The sequence below is a fragment of the Monodelphis domestica genome, chromosome 7 (genome assembly GCF_027887165.1).
Source record: "Monodelphis domestica isolate mMonDom1 chromosome 7, mMonDom1.pri, whole genome shotgun sequence".
In the NCBI taxonomy this organism is placed as follows: Eukaryota; Metazoa; Chordata; class Mammalia; order Didelphimorphia; family Didelphidae; genus Monodelphis; species Monodelphis domestica.
In genome coordinates this window covers 158,485,718-158,505,993 of record NC_077233.1, presented here as the reverse complement: position 1 = coordinate 158,505,993, position 20,276 = coordinate 158,485,718, and the positions used below count along the sequence as shown (strand labels likewise).

Here is a 20,276-nt window from a genome sequence, read left to right as displayed (position 1 = left end):
GCCAAAGTCCTTAACCAAGGTGGCCCAGCCCTGGGCTAGGTCTTTCCCTTTCAGCCCCTCACAGTTATTCCTATCTGGGACTCATTTTCCTGTGTTACCATTGTAAAGTCAACTCAACTAACCCTGTAATCCTCAGCCCCCAAGCTCCCCTAGAAAAATATTGAAGCTTGCCCACTTTCATGGTTTTTAGGAGTTATCATCTAGCTTGGTGGCACTCCAAGATTTTGGTGACCAGAGCAGCCAAAGTCTGGGGAGTCTAAATGGGGTTGCAGTGCCAAACTCTGTCTGGAGGCCTACTATTACACTGAACCCCTTTTCCTTGATTTAAGAGTGATTTTTCTGGGGGTAGCTGGGTACTCAGTGGATTGAGAGCCAAGTTTAGAGATGGGAGGTCCTAGGTTCAAATCTGCCCTTGGACACTTCCTAGTGTCATGGGCGTGGTACCCCCAGAAACTCAGACAAACTATCATCAGGAAAATTCCTTTGCTGTCTTATACCCTCTGACTCCCAACCCAAAGACCTTGAGAGGATTATCCTCCTTTGATTGTCCCTTTGATCCAAATCAGAAGAACTACCCCCATGCCTTCAGGGAACAAAAATTAACTGACATGGCCAGGGGCACACAGCCAGTTTCAGAGGTCTTCCTGACTTCAAGTTTAGCACTTTCTCTATTGAGCCATCTAGCTGCCTCCTGGCTATTTCACAAACAAGACATTCCATCTCTTGGCTCTGGGTATTTTCTCTGGCTATCTCAATGTCTGGAATGTTCTCCTCTTCTCATTTCCATCTATTGATTCCCTTTGCTTCTTTCAAGTCCTAACTAGAATCTCTTCTTATACAGGAAGCCTTTACAAACCCCTCTTAATTTTAATGCCTTACCTCTTTTAATTATTTCTTATTTATGCGATATGTAACTTATTCATAACTATTTGTTTGCCTGGTGTCTCCTCTATATTATGAGTTCTTTCAGGGCAGGGACTTATCTTTTCCCTTTCTCTGTATCCCTTACACTTAGCACAATACCTGGAACATGATGTGAAGATGGGATTAACTCTCCCCTGCCTATTTTTAGATTTAATCACCAGAAGAGTATACACCCCATTTATCCTCAAGTATGTGGAGATCTGTGACCCACATGAGCTATAGTGGGTGACAAATCAAAAACAACTGACTGCCCCCTAAGCAAAAATAAAGCTGCAATTGGTCCACATAAAGTGGGAGGAAAGCACAGTAAGTGACAAAAGGAATGGTCTTTAAAAGTGGGAAGAAATTTCTTGTGACCAGCTCTTTTGCCTTCAAACTTGGCCCTGGAGCAGCTCTGGCTTGGGACCTAAGACTGCTCTTGAATCTTCCCTTAAGGCTACCACACAGGTGAATGAAAGGGCTGATTTCTTTCTGGGCTCCTGGAAGGACATCTTGGAGGAGGCTTCATGGCTGGAACATTTGCTTAATTTAACCCTAAGCCCTAGAGTCATATTCCTGTTCCTATGTACTCTGCTGACCATACTCTTGCCCTATGCACATGAAATTAAATGTTTCATTTCTTAGTCTTCATTTTCTGAAATTATTTCTTTTTCCTCCTATTTGGTAAGTTTCTAAATTAAATGACCTGCTCCCCTATAAGTTCTTTTGAAGGAATGATTATGCTTCTTCCCTCTTACTAAATTCCCAATTATTTCCTTCAGTATTTCAACTCAGTTTGTAGCATATGTGATTTTAGAGTGCCAACCCATGTCCTGTTCATTCTGGAATATCATATTCCAATTTTTCCTTTGCTTTCTTGTACTATGAAATAATCCCATCCTAAATTAATCGTTTCTACTTGGAATTCAATAGATCTTTTTCATTGCTGTTCTCAAGATTTGTCCTTTAATATAACAATTCTGAAATCTAGTTATAATGTGTAAACCTCAAAATTTCTTAGACTTATAAATGTTGGAAATTTCACCATTGGGAAATTTCATACTTGAAAAATTCCCTATTGATAGTGGGTCTTGGCTATTGGAATGTGAACCCCATTGGCATGAGAGTTTCCCCCTCCTCCCTTCTTAAGATTACTTTAGGACAGAAACCTTTTGCTGAACAATGGAAAGGACTTTGACCTATGCTTAAGCATAGAACAGGAATTTCTTTGAGTCATGATTGATTTTAGAATTGATACAATGGAGATACTTGGAATCAATCTCCACCCTACTCAGTCCTAACAGGATTGAGGAAGGGCTGCAGCATAGATCAAAATTTAATTATTCCAATCTCTACCCTACTCAGGGTAACAGGATTTAGGAAGGGCTGTAGCAAAGGATCAAAGATTTAATTATTTGAAAATATGACCTTCAACAGACATGTACAAAGCCAGAGACCTCTGGGCGGTCCTTGGTTAAGCTAGAGCCTCCATTGGCACAGGGAAATTGATGGACAGTGATTGGTAGATATGAGAACTGAGGGGAGGGAACTTGGATGGTTTCCTTAAAGAGAGAGGGGTCTGAAGACTCAGGGGGGTGATTGAGGAGTTGGTCTGAGTGGTTGGAGGGTGCTCTGAGAAGCTTACTCTGAAGGAAGCTGAAGGTGGGGGCCTCTGAGACTGTTTCTCCATTTTGGTCACGTGAGTAATAGGGACTGATCTCTTTTCTTTGCCCCAGCTATCTAAGGGCTTGGGCCTTTTGGCCCAGCCTAAACAGAAGGGGTATTTAAGCCCTATTCCCTTCTCTCCTTTTTCTCTCTCTCTATCTCTAATTCCTTTCTTCCTCCTGTTGTAATTAAACTCCATAAAAGATTGACTGCTGACTTGAGTTTTCATTTAGGAATTACATAGCTGAATTCCTTGGCGACCTTAAATTAATATATATCAGTCTTTTAAAGTGATTTCCTTGTCACAAATGTAATGATTATAGGAACTGAGGCATGTACGTAGGACAGTGGATAGAGTATCAGGCCTGAAGTCAGGAAAACTCATATTGCTGAGTTCAAATCTGGCCTCAGATACTTGCTAGCTATGTGATCTTCAGCAAGTCATTTAACTCAGTTTGCTTCAGTTTCCTCATCTATAAAATAAGCTAAAGAAGAAAATGGCAAACCACTCTAGAATCCTTGCCAGAAAATCTCAAATGGGGTCACAAAGAATTAGACATGACTAAAACAACTAAATAGTCATTGACTTATTTTCCTCCCAGTGTTTTTAATAGGAATGAGTGTTGTATTTTATCAAACGCTGCTTCTGCATTTATTGCTTTAATTGTAAAAAATAGACTCGAATACAGGACTACAAGCCCCACAAACCTTTGCTCCACTTCCCCAAAATGCTTTGTAATCTCACGGGAATTCTGAGGTGGTCCGAGATCGAGGAAGGATTTAAGCTGGTGGCAAAGATTTTTGGACTCTCTCTTGGACTTCCGTTTGGGGCAGATGTGGCTCTTTCCATAATGTAGGTGAGGTTGTGTCTACGCCTCTCTGTGGCCTGGACACGTGTTTATCCTGTATTTTCTTTAATCCTTAACTTTTAATAAACCTCTAAAAAATATAATACTCCTTGCAGAGAGAAACTAATTTCTACCTACCTCAGTCTCCCCAATATTCCCTAATTTTAATCTTTACATAATGAAGATTTTTATTACCTTTGCTATTATCTGATCAATAATTTTCCATACATTAACCATTCCTACATTCCCTGTATTCCCTGTAAAAAGTCCCATTTAGTGATAAGGTATAATCTTTATGATGTATTGTTATAGTTTACTAGCTGGCATTTTAATTAGGGATTAATTAGGGATTTAATTAGGGATTTTGCATCCAAAAATCATTAATTAAATTAGTCTAATTTTCTTTCATTATTTTTGTTGGTTTAGATAACAGTACCATATATGTTTTATAAAAAGAGTTTGGTAAAACTCTTTACCTATTTATTTCAAACTGAAGAGTGATTTAAATTAGGGGTTTTATTCAGTGTGTTTCTGGGACTCTTAACTTGAAAGGTGTCCATTTCCAATATTTGTGGGCAATTTTTCTGTAGAATACTTTGGAAAATAGTCTTTTTATTTTTTCATGATATCCATCTGGAAGACCTAAAACTTCCTGGCTTCACTGAAAATACTGCATTTTCCATTTACAGATGTACTTGGTTTTGGTTCCAGGAAACATCACACTCTCACCAAGACAAACCAATCATCTGAAATTTCATCATCATGCTAAATGACTCAGTTTTTTTAAATGGAGTATTATTTTTATTTTTTCTTTTATTTAATTGATTAAGAAAAATTTTCCATGTACACATGATTCATGTTCTTTCCTTCCCTTTCTCACTTCCCTCCTATAGTCAGCGAGCATTTCCACTGGGTTTTACATGTATCATTGATCACGACCTATTTCCATATTATTGATAATTTGCACTAGGGTGATCGTTTAGAGTCTACATCCCCAATCATAATCCCATCAGCCCATGTGATCAAGCAGTTGTTTTTCTTGTGTTTCTTTCTCTGGCTGTGGATAGCATTCTTTCTCATAAGTCCCTCAGAAATGTCTTGGATCATTGCATTGCTGCTAGTAGAGAAGTCCATTACATTAGATTATGACCCAGTGGATCCATCTCTGTGTATAAGTTTCTCCTGGTTCTGGCTCCTTTCACTCCCCTATTCTCTCAGCCATAAGGTTTGGGCTTGGCAAATAGTCTGAGAAACCTAGGCTGATCTCTCAGCTAGCTATATCATTTCTCATGACCTGTGAGTGTTAAATTTGGATCACTGGATGGATTCTGCCTTTGTGTGGTCCAGAGATCAGAGTTCTGCTGTGGCTCCATTGTAATCAATATGGCCTGGTTTCTGACTCATTTCTGCCATCTCCTACCTGGCTCCATCATGCCCCCCATGGAATCCAATCTACTATCCTTTCTTTCTCTCTCTCTCCTTGAGGCATTCGCAGAGACTGCCTCACTTCCCCTCCTCACAGACCAGGATAGAGATAGCCCAACATCCTTAACCCAAGAGCCTTGGGAATATTATTCCCTCCACCTAGCTGGGCCCCATGATTATTAATAAAGGGAGAAATCACTGTGGAGAAGAAACCCATCACCATTATCAACTGCCACCAATGGATATATAAGCCCAGGAACCCCAGAAGTGGGAGCTCTCTGCAGACCACCAGGCTTAATTCCAGTCCATTGTTATAAAGTTAAGTGTGTGCAGAGAGCAGAAGCAGATTGACAGCAAAGTGCAGAGTTCTGGAATTCTGAGGTAGAGCAACTATTGTTAGAGAGAGACAGTTAAGCTGAGCTAAGCAGAGGGGCTGTGGCTTTTTCTTTCTGTGGGTGAACCTGAGGAGATTAGTTTTTTTCCCTGTGGCCTTTGACTGCTTGTTCTTCACATCCTACCTGCTGTTTGGATTATCCTGTACCCTGTTGACTATTTGACACCTGCTGAGTTCCTATACTGCTCTTGTAACAACTGACATCTGATCATGAGACCATCGTTGGACCCTGTCAGACTTGCACACAGACCCTTTTCCTTAGATTAACAAAGGGCGGTTTAGTGTTAGCTTAGTTGAGTATAGTAATTTGGGGGTTATATAGAGTACAGGAATAGAGTAGGGAAACCACTCAGAAGAAATCTCTGTGAAGAGATTTGTAGATCTGGGGAGGTGTAGGTAGTTATTATTAGAGTAAGGTATATCCAAATCCCTTCTAACCTGTCCTTATTTTATTAAACAACTGTGATTTATAATAGGGTTCTGTGTGTGTGTGTGTGTCATCTCAGGGTCTGGTTCTGCCTGCACTGGGCTTGGGTAGCCTTCCCAAAACCAATTTACTCTTCTGATACTGGCCTAAATAACATCCTATACCATCCCCAAATCCCTACCATTTATTTCACCATCCCTCAGTTATCATCCCAGGAAGTAACCAGAGTAGAAATTCAGCCCCACAATTGCTTCCACAGATGCTAGAACTACAACTACTAATGCCCACAAAAAGAAAGTTCTTGCTAAAAGCACTTGGTATTGTCAATTGGTTCAACATGATAGTTCAACAGAAACTGATGATTTTATCAATGGAAATAACATTAAATATCTATTGCCATTTCTTCTGCCTCTAACTTCAGGTAGAGAGAGAATTTTAAGGTAAGAGATTTGACCTTGTCATCTGACTTAAAGGTAAAATCTTCTACAGGTATCTCCTCCATTAAAATATGGGCTCCTGGAGAGGAGGGATGGTTTTTATTTATCTATTTTGTATAGCCAGCACTTGGCACAAAAGCTTTGTATAGTCCAAGTGGTTAAATGCTTTTCCAATCATTATTCCTCAGAATACTCTGCCTTGGATTTTCAGTGTTAAAAAATAATTGTCCACTGAAATGACTCTTTTCTTCAAATGCTTACTCATGTCTCCTCCTAGTCAACTTCTGTCTGTGTCAGTTAAAACTATGGTGGTAGTTTTGTTTTTTTCAGGTTGACAGAACCTAAAAATTGTACTTGTTCTGTGGAAGCATTAATGAAGGTAGATATCAAATTCAGCATCTATCAAAGGCTTGGTTAAAGCTTAGCAATACTGAGAAAATTATGATATCTTTAATGAAAATGTGCTTAGCATCTATCCCTTTACCCTGAAGAATGCCCAGCACCGTAATGTCTCTCCCTCTACACTTTTCTTTCTGATTCTCGGTGTTGGAAAAACATTTTCCCCCTCTCTATAAAAATAATTAATTGAACCTTGCAAAGAGCCTCCAGGTGGTTTTCTGGGCTCGAAACCAGCTCTCTATTCACTACACCATGATATCTCTATATCAAAATGTATTTTTTCATTTTCTCAAAATTGGTCAAATATATCAAATGAATTTAACTTACCTATAGATCCAGATTTGACTTTAAATGGTATATTCAGTTCACTCTATAAAGAGAATAAAAATACATTTAAACAACATAATAAAAGTGTGTGTGTGTGCACATGCACATGCGCACACACACACGCCTATCTCAGCTAAAAAGCTCTGACTTCTCCATTACCAATCTGGGACAGTTTACCATTGTTTAGGCAGTCTAGTGGCCCACATTCCTAGAAGCTCACCAAATTGGTGCCAGAATTATCACAGTCAACAATGATCAGCTTTAACCATAATGCAGTTCAGAACTTCCAGGCTCAAAGTAATCTGCCAGTTTTGCCGCCCCATAATAGAAATAGCAAGCAAGTATCACTGAGTCCAGGCAGTTTATTTTTTCTTCCCAACTTGTTTAGGGACATAATAAGCAACCCTTATTGTAGCAGTCCACCCCTAGCTATGGGCAAGGGGAACAGTTGGTATGTACAGATTGTCTTAGAAGAGAGCATGCTCAGTCTTGAGCATGCCCAGTATTGCACATGGCTGGGAAAGCCTCTGACCCTTGACCCCAGCTTCCCCCAGGTTAGGTGGGAACACAGGTTTCTTCGTGCTCACCTGGTTAAGAGAAACCACACCTATACCTTGTCATTAACCAATGAGAATCATCCCTATGTACTGTGTATATTTGCATATAAAAGGTTATATTTAGCCCAGCAAGCTCCGCCTCTCTCTCTCTCTCTGCCTCTCTCTCTGCCCCTCTCTCTCTCTCTCTCTCTCTCTCTCTCTCTCTCTCTCTCTCTCTCTCTCTCTCTCTCCTCTCTCTCTCTTTCAGGCTAGCTGATGGCTGTCCTGGCAGGAGCTTGGCCTTAAATCTTCTCTATCTCTCTCTTTCATCTCTCCGACCTGTGTGGTATTAAATGTGGATCTCTGGACTGGTAAAAGCCTTCGGAAGGGTCCTTTGATCAGAGCTTAGCTGTGGCTCATGGAAAATTAATAAAGACTCATTCCTGCCACCTCATATCTCTAATTTGACTCCGTCATCCCCCTCATGGTATCTAAAACTTCTATCCTGTCTCTATCTTCCTACCTTAAAGCTTCTCTCCCCTCTGAGGAAGCTTTACTTATGTAATTAACATTCATACTATTTTTTAAAGTTTAAAATTTATCAGTTGGGAGAAAATTCTATCTTTGTAAACCAAGGTATTCTTTATTTTTCATTACTAAAGTAATTTCAAAAAGTGGAAGTTTTATTATTAATAACTGTGAAGTTGAACTGCAGAAAATCTAGTTACCTCTTCCAGAAGGTGGCTAATGATTCTGAATTGATTATGAATTGGTTTTGCCTTACCCAGAAACTACTCCCATTGTTAAGGACTCAATTCGAAAGAAAGCAAAAAAATATAAAGAATAAGAAATCTACTCCCCAGCTCAGTCTGGTCTTTGGTCTTTTAGTCTTTCATCTTACTCAAGTTTCTATGAACTCACATATCCCAGGAGTCTCCCCTACCTCCTCCCATTTAACTACCTCTTTCTCTATATCTCATTGGAGATCCCCAGTACCAGGATGCATGGTGCTGTGGGGGGAACTCAGGCTTCAATCTTTTCATTCAAGATTAAAGACCCTTTATTATAACTTTAAGGGCAGTTTGGGTTTTTTTCTCAGGTTAAAAACACTTAAAATGTATTTGTTCTGTGGAAGATTAATGAAGGGAACTAACAAATTAACCAAGTGCTTGATTAAAATTTAGCAGTACTGAGATTACTAAAGTTTAGCAAAACCGAGAAAATTAGATCTAAAATTAATGTAACGACACGGATGAATCTGTCATTGCTATACTTAAGTGAATTGGAATTTTCCATAGCACATTCTTTTAAGGTAAAGTTGACAGAATTTTATATTTCTTCAAATTCAAGGGCTCACCAGTTGAAAGGTTAACTTGAGAATAAGTTATTTTGCTATATACTTGTTCAAGTACAAAGTAAAACCCTTTACAATCAAAATTTTATCAAAACAATCTAAATAATTCTTAATTGTTATACTTTAACCTGAAGTAAGCTAAGTTTGTTTTTCAATAATATTTAATTAAAAACATTTGTTAAAGAGTACTTAAGAGTAAACATGAGTAAAAGGGACATTAACTTGCTTAACAAAATAAACTGGCAAGCCAAGCTGGTCATTAAAGATAGGACTTCTACTTAGAAATACAAAGAGTTACAAAAGACATAGTGCAATTTTAATATACTTAAAGCTGAACTAAGACTGTTTGAACACCCTACTTTGTTTTTATTTAGAATTATTGCTTTATGTGTTGAAACTGCCTAGTAAAAAAAAAAGTCTAAAAATAATTTGATAGACCTCGTTTCCCTTCTTTGTCTGAATTAGCGATTTTTTTTTTTACTATTTGATAAGCACTGCTATGGGGACGGACTTCAGAAAGAATGCTAAGTTTAACAACAGGATACTACTATGGCTTAACAGGAAAACCTAGAGAACCTCAGACTTCAGTCCATGACTTATCAGGTCAAAATATAATATAAAAATCACCTCTCCTTCATTAATAGCAATAAAGTGCTGAAGAAATGTAGGAAAATCTGGCTTTTTATTCTTTGGAACACCACATAATAAGTGAGGTAGTAATGATACAGGAGAACTCAAGCACCTTCACATTTCTATCCTGGATGTCCTTCTTAGCTTCCACAAATGAATCTTCCTACTCTCAGTACTTCAAAAATTAATAGGAAAAACTAGATTTCCCTGTAATGGTGTAGTTGCTTAGATTTGTCAGTGACTATTGATTCCCAAAATCCCTATGATTCAATAATAACAGCAGAATGATAGGAAAGTAACCTGTGAACTGAGAAAACACAGCATTTAGAATTGGAAGAGACCTTAAAGGTCAACTGGTTACTCAGTCTCCCACAATCAAAAGAAGACTTTCTACAACATTCCTGAGAAATGAGCATCCTTTGAGTTTCTAGAAATCCCTTCAGTAAACGTGTTTGACTTCTGAAAGCAATACATAAGAACTGTAATCTTAACACCTAGTAGAGATGGATCTCCCTTTAAGTTAATTAGATATACTGATATAATTGAACAAGTGAATTTGATATAGCAAATATAATATATTGTTATGCAGCAATGTGATTATTTACCAAAATATATGCCAAAAATAAAATGGTTATTTGTACACCAAAAGGATTCTTCAACAAATAAATTTCTCTTGGGATTCTTTTGTAAAGCCATCTTTTCCTTCATTCTATTTAAATGTAACCACTATTGAATAAAGTACAATATCATAGGATCATAGATTCAGAGCTAGCAGGGACCTCAGAGATTCATTTAATCTAACCCTTTCTTTTTAAAGATGAAGAATATGAGGCCAATAGCAGAATGTGATTTGAATCCTGATCCTCTGACTCCAAATAACAATTGCTTTCCATTGTACTGTACTGAAACTGCAAAGTTAAATGGGCAAAACGTAAAGTTCATTCATATTACTATTTTTTCCTCCTAAAATGTAAGCTACTTTTTCCAGGAGTATATATACACAAAAATTCAACTCTTCAAACGGTTTACTTACTCCTTTTCTGATTAATTTCTTAGGCTTTTTTTTTTAAGTGAACTTTTGATTTTATCAGTATTAGGAATAAATTTCTAAAATCAAATTTAATGATTATTTTAAAAGGAGATAAAAGTTCCACCAAACGAATTAATACAAAGGCTGTCTATATCATAGTACTTTTAATTCTGAAGTTTCTAAAACTGAATTATATTTTCAACCCACAAATTTAATTTTGAAAACTAAAGGATCAATAATATATATGCTTATAACTAAGGTTGTTAATACTTTCCAAATTCCATATAGTTTAAACTTACCAATGCATTTTCTTTAATTTCAAGATTCTTAAGGGCTACAACTCCTAAAGCAAATTAAAAAGAAAATAATTCAAAATCTTTATATTTACTGAAAATTAACATTAAAATACATTTTATTATTAATTTTTCACTGTGGACAAACTTTGACACTTTTAAAGATTTATTATTCCACCCCTCTATGATCACCATCAGGCAAAAATTCCAAAAAAAAAAAAAAAAAGAAGTCTTCCTTTAGAGAAGTTTTCTATATTAACCATATATATACATTTTCACCATATCTTAAATTTAGTTTTTACCAAAATTTTCATTGAACCATAGTTTCTTATATATACAAGGGTAATTCATAATCTTTATGTAATTTAGTGCTACCAGAATTATCTCCAACTCTTATTTCCCTCTCAAAATTCATTAGATCTTGCCATTCCGTCAAATTATTATCTTGCATCTTTCTTTCTCACCGCTCCACTCCTGCCACCTATACCTGAATATACCAGATCCTCTTTTTTTCTCTGAACTCTAGCCTTCAGTAACCTGCATTTCCTTGAAATCAATCCTCTATTTATATGTGTGAAGTAAATTATTTAGGAAACACTGATTCTGATTACAGAGTCAAGGCCTGGTGTCCCCTGGTAGCAACATGAGCATCAGCACCACTGTAAGCATCAACATGCAATGTTGCCTCAGAGAAAGAGGAGCTAGTAGATTTAAAAGACAAGTATAGGCAGGAATGTGTTCTTTTTACTTATGCTCTTGAACAGACAGACTCCCTGGGCTGGCTCTTGGCAAGTGGCAGCACAGCATGGAGGGAACCAAGCTGGGATGAAATGTGGGACATGATACCTTAAACTAGTAAGACTGAAATCTCTCTCTGCTCTCTTTTTATTTATAAATGCTTATAAATCTGGTGCTGAAGCCTCCTGACTATCTTATATTTGTTATATATGTTATCCTCAAACTATATAATATCTCAGCAACAACTGCTAGATATTGATTGTGTCACCTTCATGTCCCACCAACAGCACTAAAGCTCAACTTACCTTCCTCACTAAACACTCATTTTTCTAGTCTCCCCTGTTACCATTTCAAAAACTGCTATCTTCCCAGGCACCCAAGTTTACAACTTTGAAATTATCTATGACTCTTCTCTTTCACAGCCATGTCCAATCAGTTATATTACCTTTCTAAATATAAATACTACCTCCACAACATCTTTTACATCAGTCTCCTTTTCTCCATTCACACTGTCATCACTGTCATAGTTCTGGTTCAGGTATTCACCACCTTTACCTAAACTATTATAAAAGCATCCTAATTAGTCATCTTGCTCAAAATCTTTCCACTCTCCAATTCATGATTCAAATTGCTATCAAATGATTTCTATAAGATCTTTCCAAAAATATCATGATTTTTGTTCAAATTTTTTTCTATCTCCTTATCGTTTCTCTAATGGGACAGAAAGTTCCTAATCCTGGCATTTAGATCCTTCACATTAAAACTTTATCCTATATTTTAATTCTTATTTCTCATCACTCTACATTTCATGCAAATTGGCCTTAGTGGATCTTCTCCCAAACAAGACTTTCCATTTGTGTAGATAATTCTCTTTGCCTGAAATGCACTCCTCTCATCTCCCTACCTTCTCAAAAAACTTTTTTTGGCCTTAGCTCAGGCACTACTTATTCCATTGAACCTTTCCTGACATTTCTGAGTTTGAAAATGTAGTCTCCCTCCTCAAATATTCTTTCATCAAACTGTCCAGATTTCGCCACTTTTGAGGCACCATCAACTTTCTTCCCTATATAATACTCATCTGGGCATGATATGTGCCATTAAAACTCCAGAAGAAAGTAAAGTATTCCACAGCAACCAGAACCATTTCCTTCTTTATCTAATACTGAAAGACTTACTACTACTACTACTACTACTACTACTACTACTACTACTACTACTACTACTACTACTACTACTACTACTACTACTACTACTACTACTACTACTACTGTCTTGCATTTTGTTCAATTATGTTTTCTTATCCATCATCAAAACCAGGATTCTACTAGTCATAGAAAAACTTCCCTCGGCCTTGCCATGCTCTCAAGGTAGTCTCCACTCTCCCTCTGTCTCTGTCTGTTTCTCTGTCTCTCTGTCTGTCTCTGTCTCTCTTTCTCTCTCTCCTCCCCCCTTTGCTAAACTTGTGGAAAGAATGGTTTACACACATGCCAGCTACCTCCTAACCATATATTTATTCCTCAACCATAGACATTTTATTTTGGAATCCACCAAGAGAAGACACTTAATAAATTTGCTTGAAAAGAAGTAAATTAAATCTCTCAAAATTACTACCATAGTAGGAAGGAAATTTCACATAACTCCAATCAACTCCCAGTTATTCACCTAGGTTCTTTTCTTAGACACCTGGCTCTCTATATTATTTTTTTTAATTACTATTCAACATGCTCAGAGGAGATAAGAAGCTGAAAAAACTTAGATCACATTCTGATACCTATTAAATCACAAAATCTCAAAATGAGTAGAAATCTCAGAGACCATCCATCTAGAGTCTAGACTCTAGACCAACCTATTCTTGACCAATATCACACTCTACAAAATCCCTAACGCTTATCCAGTTTTCTGAAGATCTCTTTACAAGGGGAATACAGAGCTATCAAAAAAGTTGAATAGATCACCTCTAATAATTAAGAAGTTTGTTTTATTTTCCTTATATCAAGTCTAAAGCTACCTTTCTACTTCCATCTCTTTCTCTTAGTTCTGCCTTCAGAGTCAATCAGAATTTCATGATTTCAATTACGGGAAGACCATTTTTTCTCCTTTTCAAATTAAACATAATCTCAAGACCCTTCACAATCCTACTTGCCCCCTTCTCTTATCAAAGTCCTTCAAAAAATCTGTTACACAATACTCTGTCCAGATTCAGGACTGGGGGAATAGCATTTTCTGGTGGACAAACTGTGTAGGTGGCTACCCAATGCTATAATGTTTAAAGAATCCATCCAACAAACACTGGTGCAAAATATGAAACTTATTTAAGGCCCAAATCCTTGGCTTCATAGGCCTTAAGGAAAGTTTAATAGGGAAATTCTACTTAACAAATATTATATAAGGATATTATTCAAGGTTATGCTTCAAGAATATTCCATATAGGAGGCAGTTAGGTGACTCAGTGGATTGAAAGCCAAGTTTAGAGATGAAAAGTCCTGGGTTCAAATATGGCCTCAGACACTTCCAGCTGTGTGTGACCCTGGGAAAGTCACAACCCCATTTCTTGGCCCTTGCCACTCTTCTGCCTTGGGACCAATACAAAGTATTGATTTTAAGATAGAAGGTAAGGTTTTAAAAAAATATATATTCTATATGAGAGTCAGGAGACTTTAATTATGAATAGTCATGGCCTTGAAACACTTCCCCTAACCTGCTCAACCAACCATTTAAAGCACCAATTTCACATGCACTATAACTCTCTGAAGGTTTCAATCAACATATTAAATCCCGCATTTTATTTTCAGCTTTTCTCATAAAGTCAAGTAGAAAAATGTGTATAGTTTGGTGTAAACGCACTACAGGTGATTTGGTTCTAGTTGGGGGGGTTTTTCTGCCACTGTACAACCACAATCATGCTATTCACTGATTAGATTCAATTCAAAATTTCAACAAATAAACCAAAATGTTCAATCAGTCCAATCCATGTTATCTATCATATTATTAATACTGTAATGTATAACTACTATCCAATTATAAATAATACCAACATCAGAGTTATATTATCTATGACTTGTTAGCCATTAGAGCTAGCAATGGAAAAATGTTAAAAATAGAAATTACTATTTATATATAACTGATAGCAATACAAACCAGTCAGTATTCATTGGAATTGTGATTAAGACTCCATGAGAGTTTGAATGAATGAGAGAACTTGGAGAAAGTATACTATACCTAAAAGTATTATAACAATTTCCCTAGTGACAATAAATAATTGAAACTTCTCTTCCACATTAGTTAAAATTTAAAGTTTTACTGTATTCTTGTTAGAAATATATATAAATGCTGATGATTATTGTGTTACTTTAAGAAATTATTGATAATTTCAACTGTTTAGGTAGAATTTTCCATATATAGCATATCATCTGCAAAAAGAAATAATTTTAATAGCTCCTCTTTAGCCATTTTGATACCTTCAATTTCTTTTTCTTTTCTTATTGATAGTGTTTCTAACACTATGTTAAATAATATTGGTGATAATGGGCATCCTTCTTTTACTCCTGATCCTATTGGTGTATAAAGTAATTATTTAGGGAGCTGGGACATAGAAATCACAAAGTTACATGGAATGTGGGACCAGACTCCTGGGTTCCCTGTCAGGGTGGGCCTCCAGAGTGACAACATGGCAGAGTCAGCAGGAAGTGGCCAAAGGAGGTAGAGTTGAGAGGGTTTTTAAACAAGTTCAGGAAGCTAAGTCTTTCTCCTGATTTTCATACTGGTCTGGGTGGTGGAGTGGGGGTGGGGATGGAGGATTGTTGGCTCTCTCTGAGCCATCCAAGCAACTGCTTATCTATTCTGGAAATCTTTGACATGTCTCATGTCAATGTCTCAGTCATTCAGCAAAATGGAGAATCAGATCTAGAAAGGTTTCTGTTTCTCTCTCTCTCCCTCTATCAATCTCTCTCTTTGCTAATAACTATTTATAAATCTTGTAATACTTCTGCAGATCAATTTTTATTTATAACCTTGGGGGCTTCTAGCTCATTCTCATTACAAATAATACTTGCTAATGGTTTTAAGTAGATGCTTTGTGTCATTTTAAGAAAAACTCCATTTATACTTATGCTTTGCTTTCCAGTGTACTTTATCAAAGGCTTTTTCTGAATCCATTTATATGACTATATGATTTCTATCATTTTTCATATTAACAAGATCAATTATATTGATAGTTTTTCTTAAATTAAAGCATCTCTGCATTCCTGGTATAAATCCTGTTTGGTCAAAATGTATAATCTTTGTGATTTATTGTTCTAGTGCCCTAATTAGTAATTTACTTGGGATTTCTACAACCAGATTCATTAATGAAAGTGGTCTATGTGGTCAAGAGTTTGAAAAACTGTTAAGGAAGTGGAATTATACCCTTGATTCTGCTTGTTCCCAGCAAACAGAATTAAAAGAAATGGAGAAGCAAACAAGAAATAGAGCATTATGAAAAATGAAAAGGATAATTTTGATTGCATTCAATTAAAAAAGTTTTGTACAAATAAAACCAAACAACCAAAATCAGAAGAGAAAATGGCAAGTTGGGAAAAAAACGTTACAGCAAATGTCTCTGACAAAGGCCTCATTTATAATTATATACAGAATTGAGTAAAATTTAAAAGACTACAAAGCATTACCTGATTAATAAATGTTCAAAAGATATAAAAAGGCAGTTCTCAAGATGTAGAAATTGAAATGACATAGTCATATGAAAAAAAAATCACTATTGATTAGAGAAAAACAAATTAAAACAACTCTGAGACACTGTGAATCTTGAAATTTCTCAGACTTGTGAATGTTAAAAAATTCCCCATTGGGGAATTTTTTACTGGGACAATTCCCTATTCGGACTATTCCCCATTTTAAACAGTGAAGCTACTTAGAACTAAAATGTGAGAACTCTACTTAGATCAGAAATTGTGGAGGTATCACCTCACACCTAGCAGATTGGCTAACATAACAGCAAAGGAAAGTAATGAATGCTGGAGGGGATGTGGCAAAGTAGGGACATTAATTCATTGCTGGTGGAGTTGTGAACTGATCCAACCATTCTAGAGGGCAATTTGGAACTATGCCCAAAGGGCGACAAAAGAATATCTACCCTTTGACCCAGCCATAGCACTGCTGGGTCTGTACCCCAAAGAGATAATGGACACAAAGACTTGTACAAAAATATTCATAGCTGCGATCTTTGTGGTGGCCCAAAACTGGAAAACGAGGGGATGCCCATCAATTGGGGAATGGCTGAACAAACTGTGGTATATGTTGGTGATGGAATACTATTGTGCTAAAAGGAATAATAAAGTGGAGGAGTTCCATGGAGACTGGAACAACCTCCAGGAAGTGATGCAGAGCGAGAGGAGCAGAACCAGGAGAACATTGTATACAGAGACTAATACACTGTGGTATAATCGAACGTAGTGGACTTCTCCATTAGTGGCGGTGTAATGTCCCTGAACAACTTGCAGGGATCCAGGAGAAAAAAACACCATTCATAAGCAAAGGACAAACTATGGGAGTGGAAACACCGAGAAAAAGCAACTGCCTGAATACAGAGGTTGAGGGGACATGACAGAGGATAGACTCCAAATGAACACTCTAATGCAAATACTATCAACAAAGCAATGGGTTCAAATCAAGAAAACATCTAATGCCCAGTGGACTTACGCGTCGGCTATGGGGGGTGGGGGGGAGGAAAAGAAAATGATCTATGTCTTTAACGAATAATGCTTGGAAATGATCATATAAAATATATTAAAAAAAAAAAAAGAAATTGTGAAGACCTCTACTCCACCATACTTAAGACTGCTTTAGGGGAGAAAACTCCTTGTTGAACAATGAAAAGTACTTAAACCCATACTTAAGCCATGCCTATTTTTAGAACTAATATAAAAAGGGTGCTAAGTACCTATAAAGGTCAGGCAACTTGTGAACTTACAAGGAGCAAAGAGGAAAAAACTTATTAAAAGGATTAGTCTACTCAGGTGTGAATTCAGAATGGGCTGTCCTTTGGAAAACGTCTACTGTGATTGGTAGATGGAAGAACTTAGGGGAGGTGACATAGGAGAAAACCCCCTATATAAGAAAAGGACAGGCTGTTGAAAAGATATAGTCTCTTGAAATACAGGCTCTAAGGAGGCTGTTAGAAGGAGAGTGCTCTAAGGGAGAGCCTCTTGAGAAGGACAATCTCTAAGGAGGTCTCTCAAGGGAGGCTGACTCTGGCTGGAACTCCCTCTGGGGAGACTCTGTCCCCCTGAATCCTCGCTTGAACAGATCTTATGGTGAGTGATTAAGGACTGACTGATCTTTTCTTTTAGGGCTTAGGCCTGGGTTGGCCAGGGCTGCCTGGGCCGGCCTATTCTTTTCTCATTTATTTCCTTTCTCTCTCGCTCGCTCTCTCTTTCTTTGATTCCTCATTGTATTATTAATTAAATTCTCTATAAAACCCAGTTGACTTGGGTATATTCATAATTGGGAATATTTCCCTGGCAACCACCTCATATTTGATTTAAAACAAGACACTGTGGTGAAAACATATTTTCTGCAGTCACAATTTACTCACCCACTCTTATATCTACTACAATTAATATCTTCCACTACTTTACTCACTACAGTTTACGGCCTCAACCACTTTAACTCTTACAGTTTATGACTACCACTCTTTTAAAGGCCACAGTTTATGGCATCCACTCTTTTAAATGCCACAGATACCAACTCACACCTATTAGATTGGTTAACAAGACCAAAAAGGAAAATGATAGATGTTAGAAGGGATGTAGAAAAATTGGGACACTAATACACTATTGATGGAACTGTGAACTGATACAACCATTCTGGAGAGTAATATGGAGCCATTCCCAAAAGGCCATAAAACTATGCATACTCTTTTTAGCCAATAATACCTCTACTTGATCTATATCCCAAAGGGATTTGAAAAAGAGAGCAAGGAGCTACGTGCACAAAAATATTTTTAACAGGTCTTCTTGAAGTGGCACAGAATTGGAAACTGAAGAGGTATCTATCACTTGGAGAATGGATAAACAAGTTGTGGTACAGGGTTGGAATGGAATATTGAGCCATAAGAAATGACAGCCAAGATGAACTGATGTAAAGTAAGCAGAATCAGGAGAACAAGGTATTCGATAACAGAAACATTACACAATGAATGACTGAAGGACTAAACTAGGATCAGCAAATCAAGTTTCCAAAATTTCTACAAGGGATCCATGATAAAAAATGCTATCCTTAGCCAAAAAAAGGAACTGTCCAGAGTCTGGTTGTAGATCAAAGCATGTCATCTCCCATTTTATTTCCTTTATGAGTTTTTAATTGTATGTGAGATATGTCTTCTATCCCAAAATGAGAAATATGGAAATATTTATTCCATAAAAGCACTGGTATAACCAATATCAAGCTATTTACTGATTCGAGGAGTGCGGGAGAGAGAGAGAGAGAGAGAGAGAGAGAGAGAGAGAGAGAGAGAGAGAGAGAGAGAGAAAGAAAATCTGAATCCTAATATATGTCAGAAGACAGTTGTTAAAAATTGTTTCTACATATAACTGGAATAAATATTTTTTAAACAGGCTAGAGAAGAAAAGGCAAACCACTCCGATTATCTTTGTCAACAAGAAAACCAAATCGGGTCACAGAGTCTGATATGACTGAACAACTCCCAGTAAACATTTGTTAAGCATCTACTACATGCCAAGCTCAGTGCTATTCTCTGAGAATACAAGAAGGAAAAAAAATAGTCTTTGCTTTCAAGGAGCTCATAAGCTAATGGGAAAGATAACATGCCAACAAGATATATCTGTAAAGTGATTAAAAAACAAAGCTATCCATAGCCAAAGAAGGAACTGTTGAAATCTACTTAAAGATCAAAGCTTGCCATGCTTTACTTTGTTTCTTTCTTGAGTTTTTAAATTATATATGCGATATATGTCTTCAGTTACAACACGGGTTATATGGAAATCTGTATTGCTTTAGCATTGCTAGAACTATCATACTACTTGCCACCTGGGAGGAGTATAAGGAGGAGAATCTGAATTGCAAAATGGCAGAAAACAATTGTTTCTACATGTAATTTCATGCACCCATTTTTATTATTCATGTTCTTTTAATAAAACAGTCTTATTTAAGGTTCTTTGTTCAAGGGTTTATTACATATGATTTGACTACATTTGTCCAGTATTCCAAAGAACCTATCTTGATTCATTTAACAAAGATTAGCAAAAGTACCCAATCTTAAACAGTATGTTGGGTTAAATGCTAAGGAGCAGATAAACATAGCAAAACTGGATCCCTACTCTGGTAGAGATGACACAAGGGTACAATTACACATAAATATGCAATAAAGAACAACTTTAGTGCAGAAAATTAATGTTAGGTAAATGTTAAGAAAAAAATATTACTGAGGTGTGATGGTACAAGTGGAATCAAAAAGTAAAATTGAAGTTGAGGTGGACAGGATGCAAAGATTTTTTTTAAACCCTTACCTTCCATCTTAAAATCAATACTACATATTTGATCCAAGTCAGAAGAGCAGTAAGGGCTAGTCAATGAGGGCTAAATGACTTACCTAGGACTGCACATCTAGGAAGCAACCAAGGCCAGATTTGAAGGCAGGACCTTCAACTGTAGGCCTGGCTATCTATCCACTGAGCCACCTCGCTACCCACCACCACAAGGATTTTTTAAAATGCAGAGCTGGAAACAGTGTGAATAATGGTAGAGAGAAAGGAAAATTCTTAGCTTTATACAAAGAATGACAAAGTTCTATTTATCTATAACATGACAAGGAAAGGTAGCATAAAATACTAACAGAAGACAGGAAGGTACTGTGC

At 36.9% G+C, this 20,276-nt stretch overlaps 1 protein-coding gene across 6 annotated transcripts in view; it reads right to left on the bottom strand.

Moving 5' to 3' along the window:
• The window catches only part of VPS13A (vacuolar protein sorting 13 homolog A), a 317,263-nt gene that overhangs the window by 264,056 nt on the left and 32,931 nt on the right, over positions 1 to 20,276 (bottom strand). For all 6 annotated transcript variants that reach the window (XM_007499009.3, XM_056803980.1, XM_056803981.1 and 3 more), the window contains exons 2-3: positions 10,675 to 10,718; positions 6,826 to 6,868 (exon numbers count right to left, since the gene is read on the bottom strand). In XM_007499009.3, the coding sequence (XP_007499071.2) occupies positions 6,826 to 6,868; positions 10,675 to 10,718 (87 nt within the window). The remainder of the gene's footprint in view (positions 1 to 6,825; positions 6,869 to 10,674; positions 10,719 to 20,276) is intronic.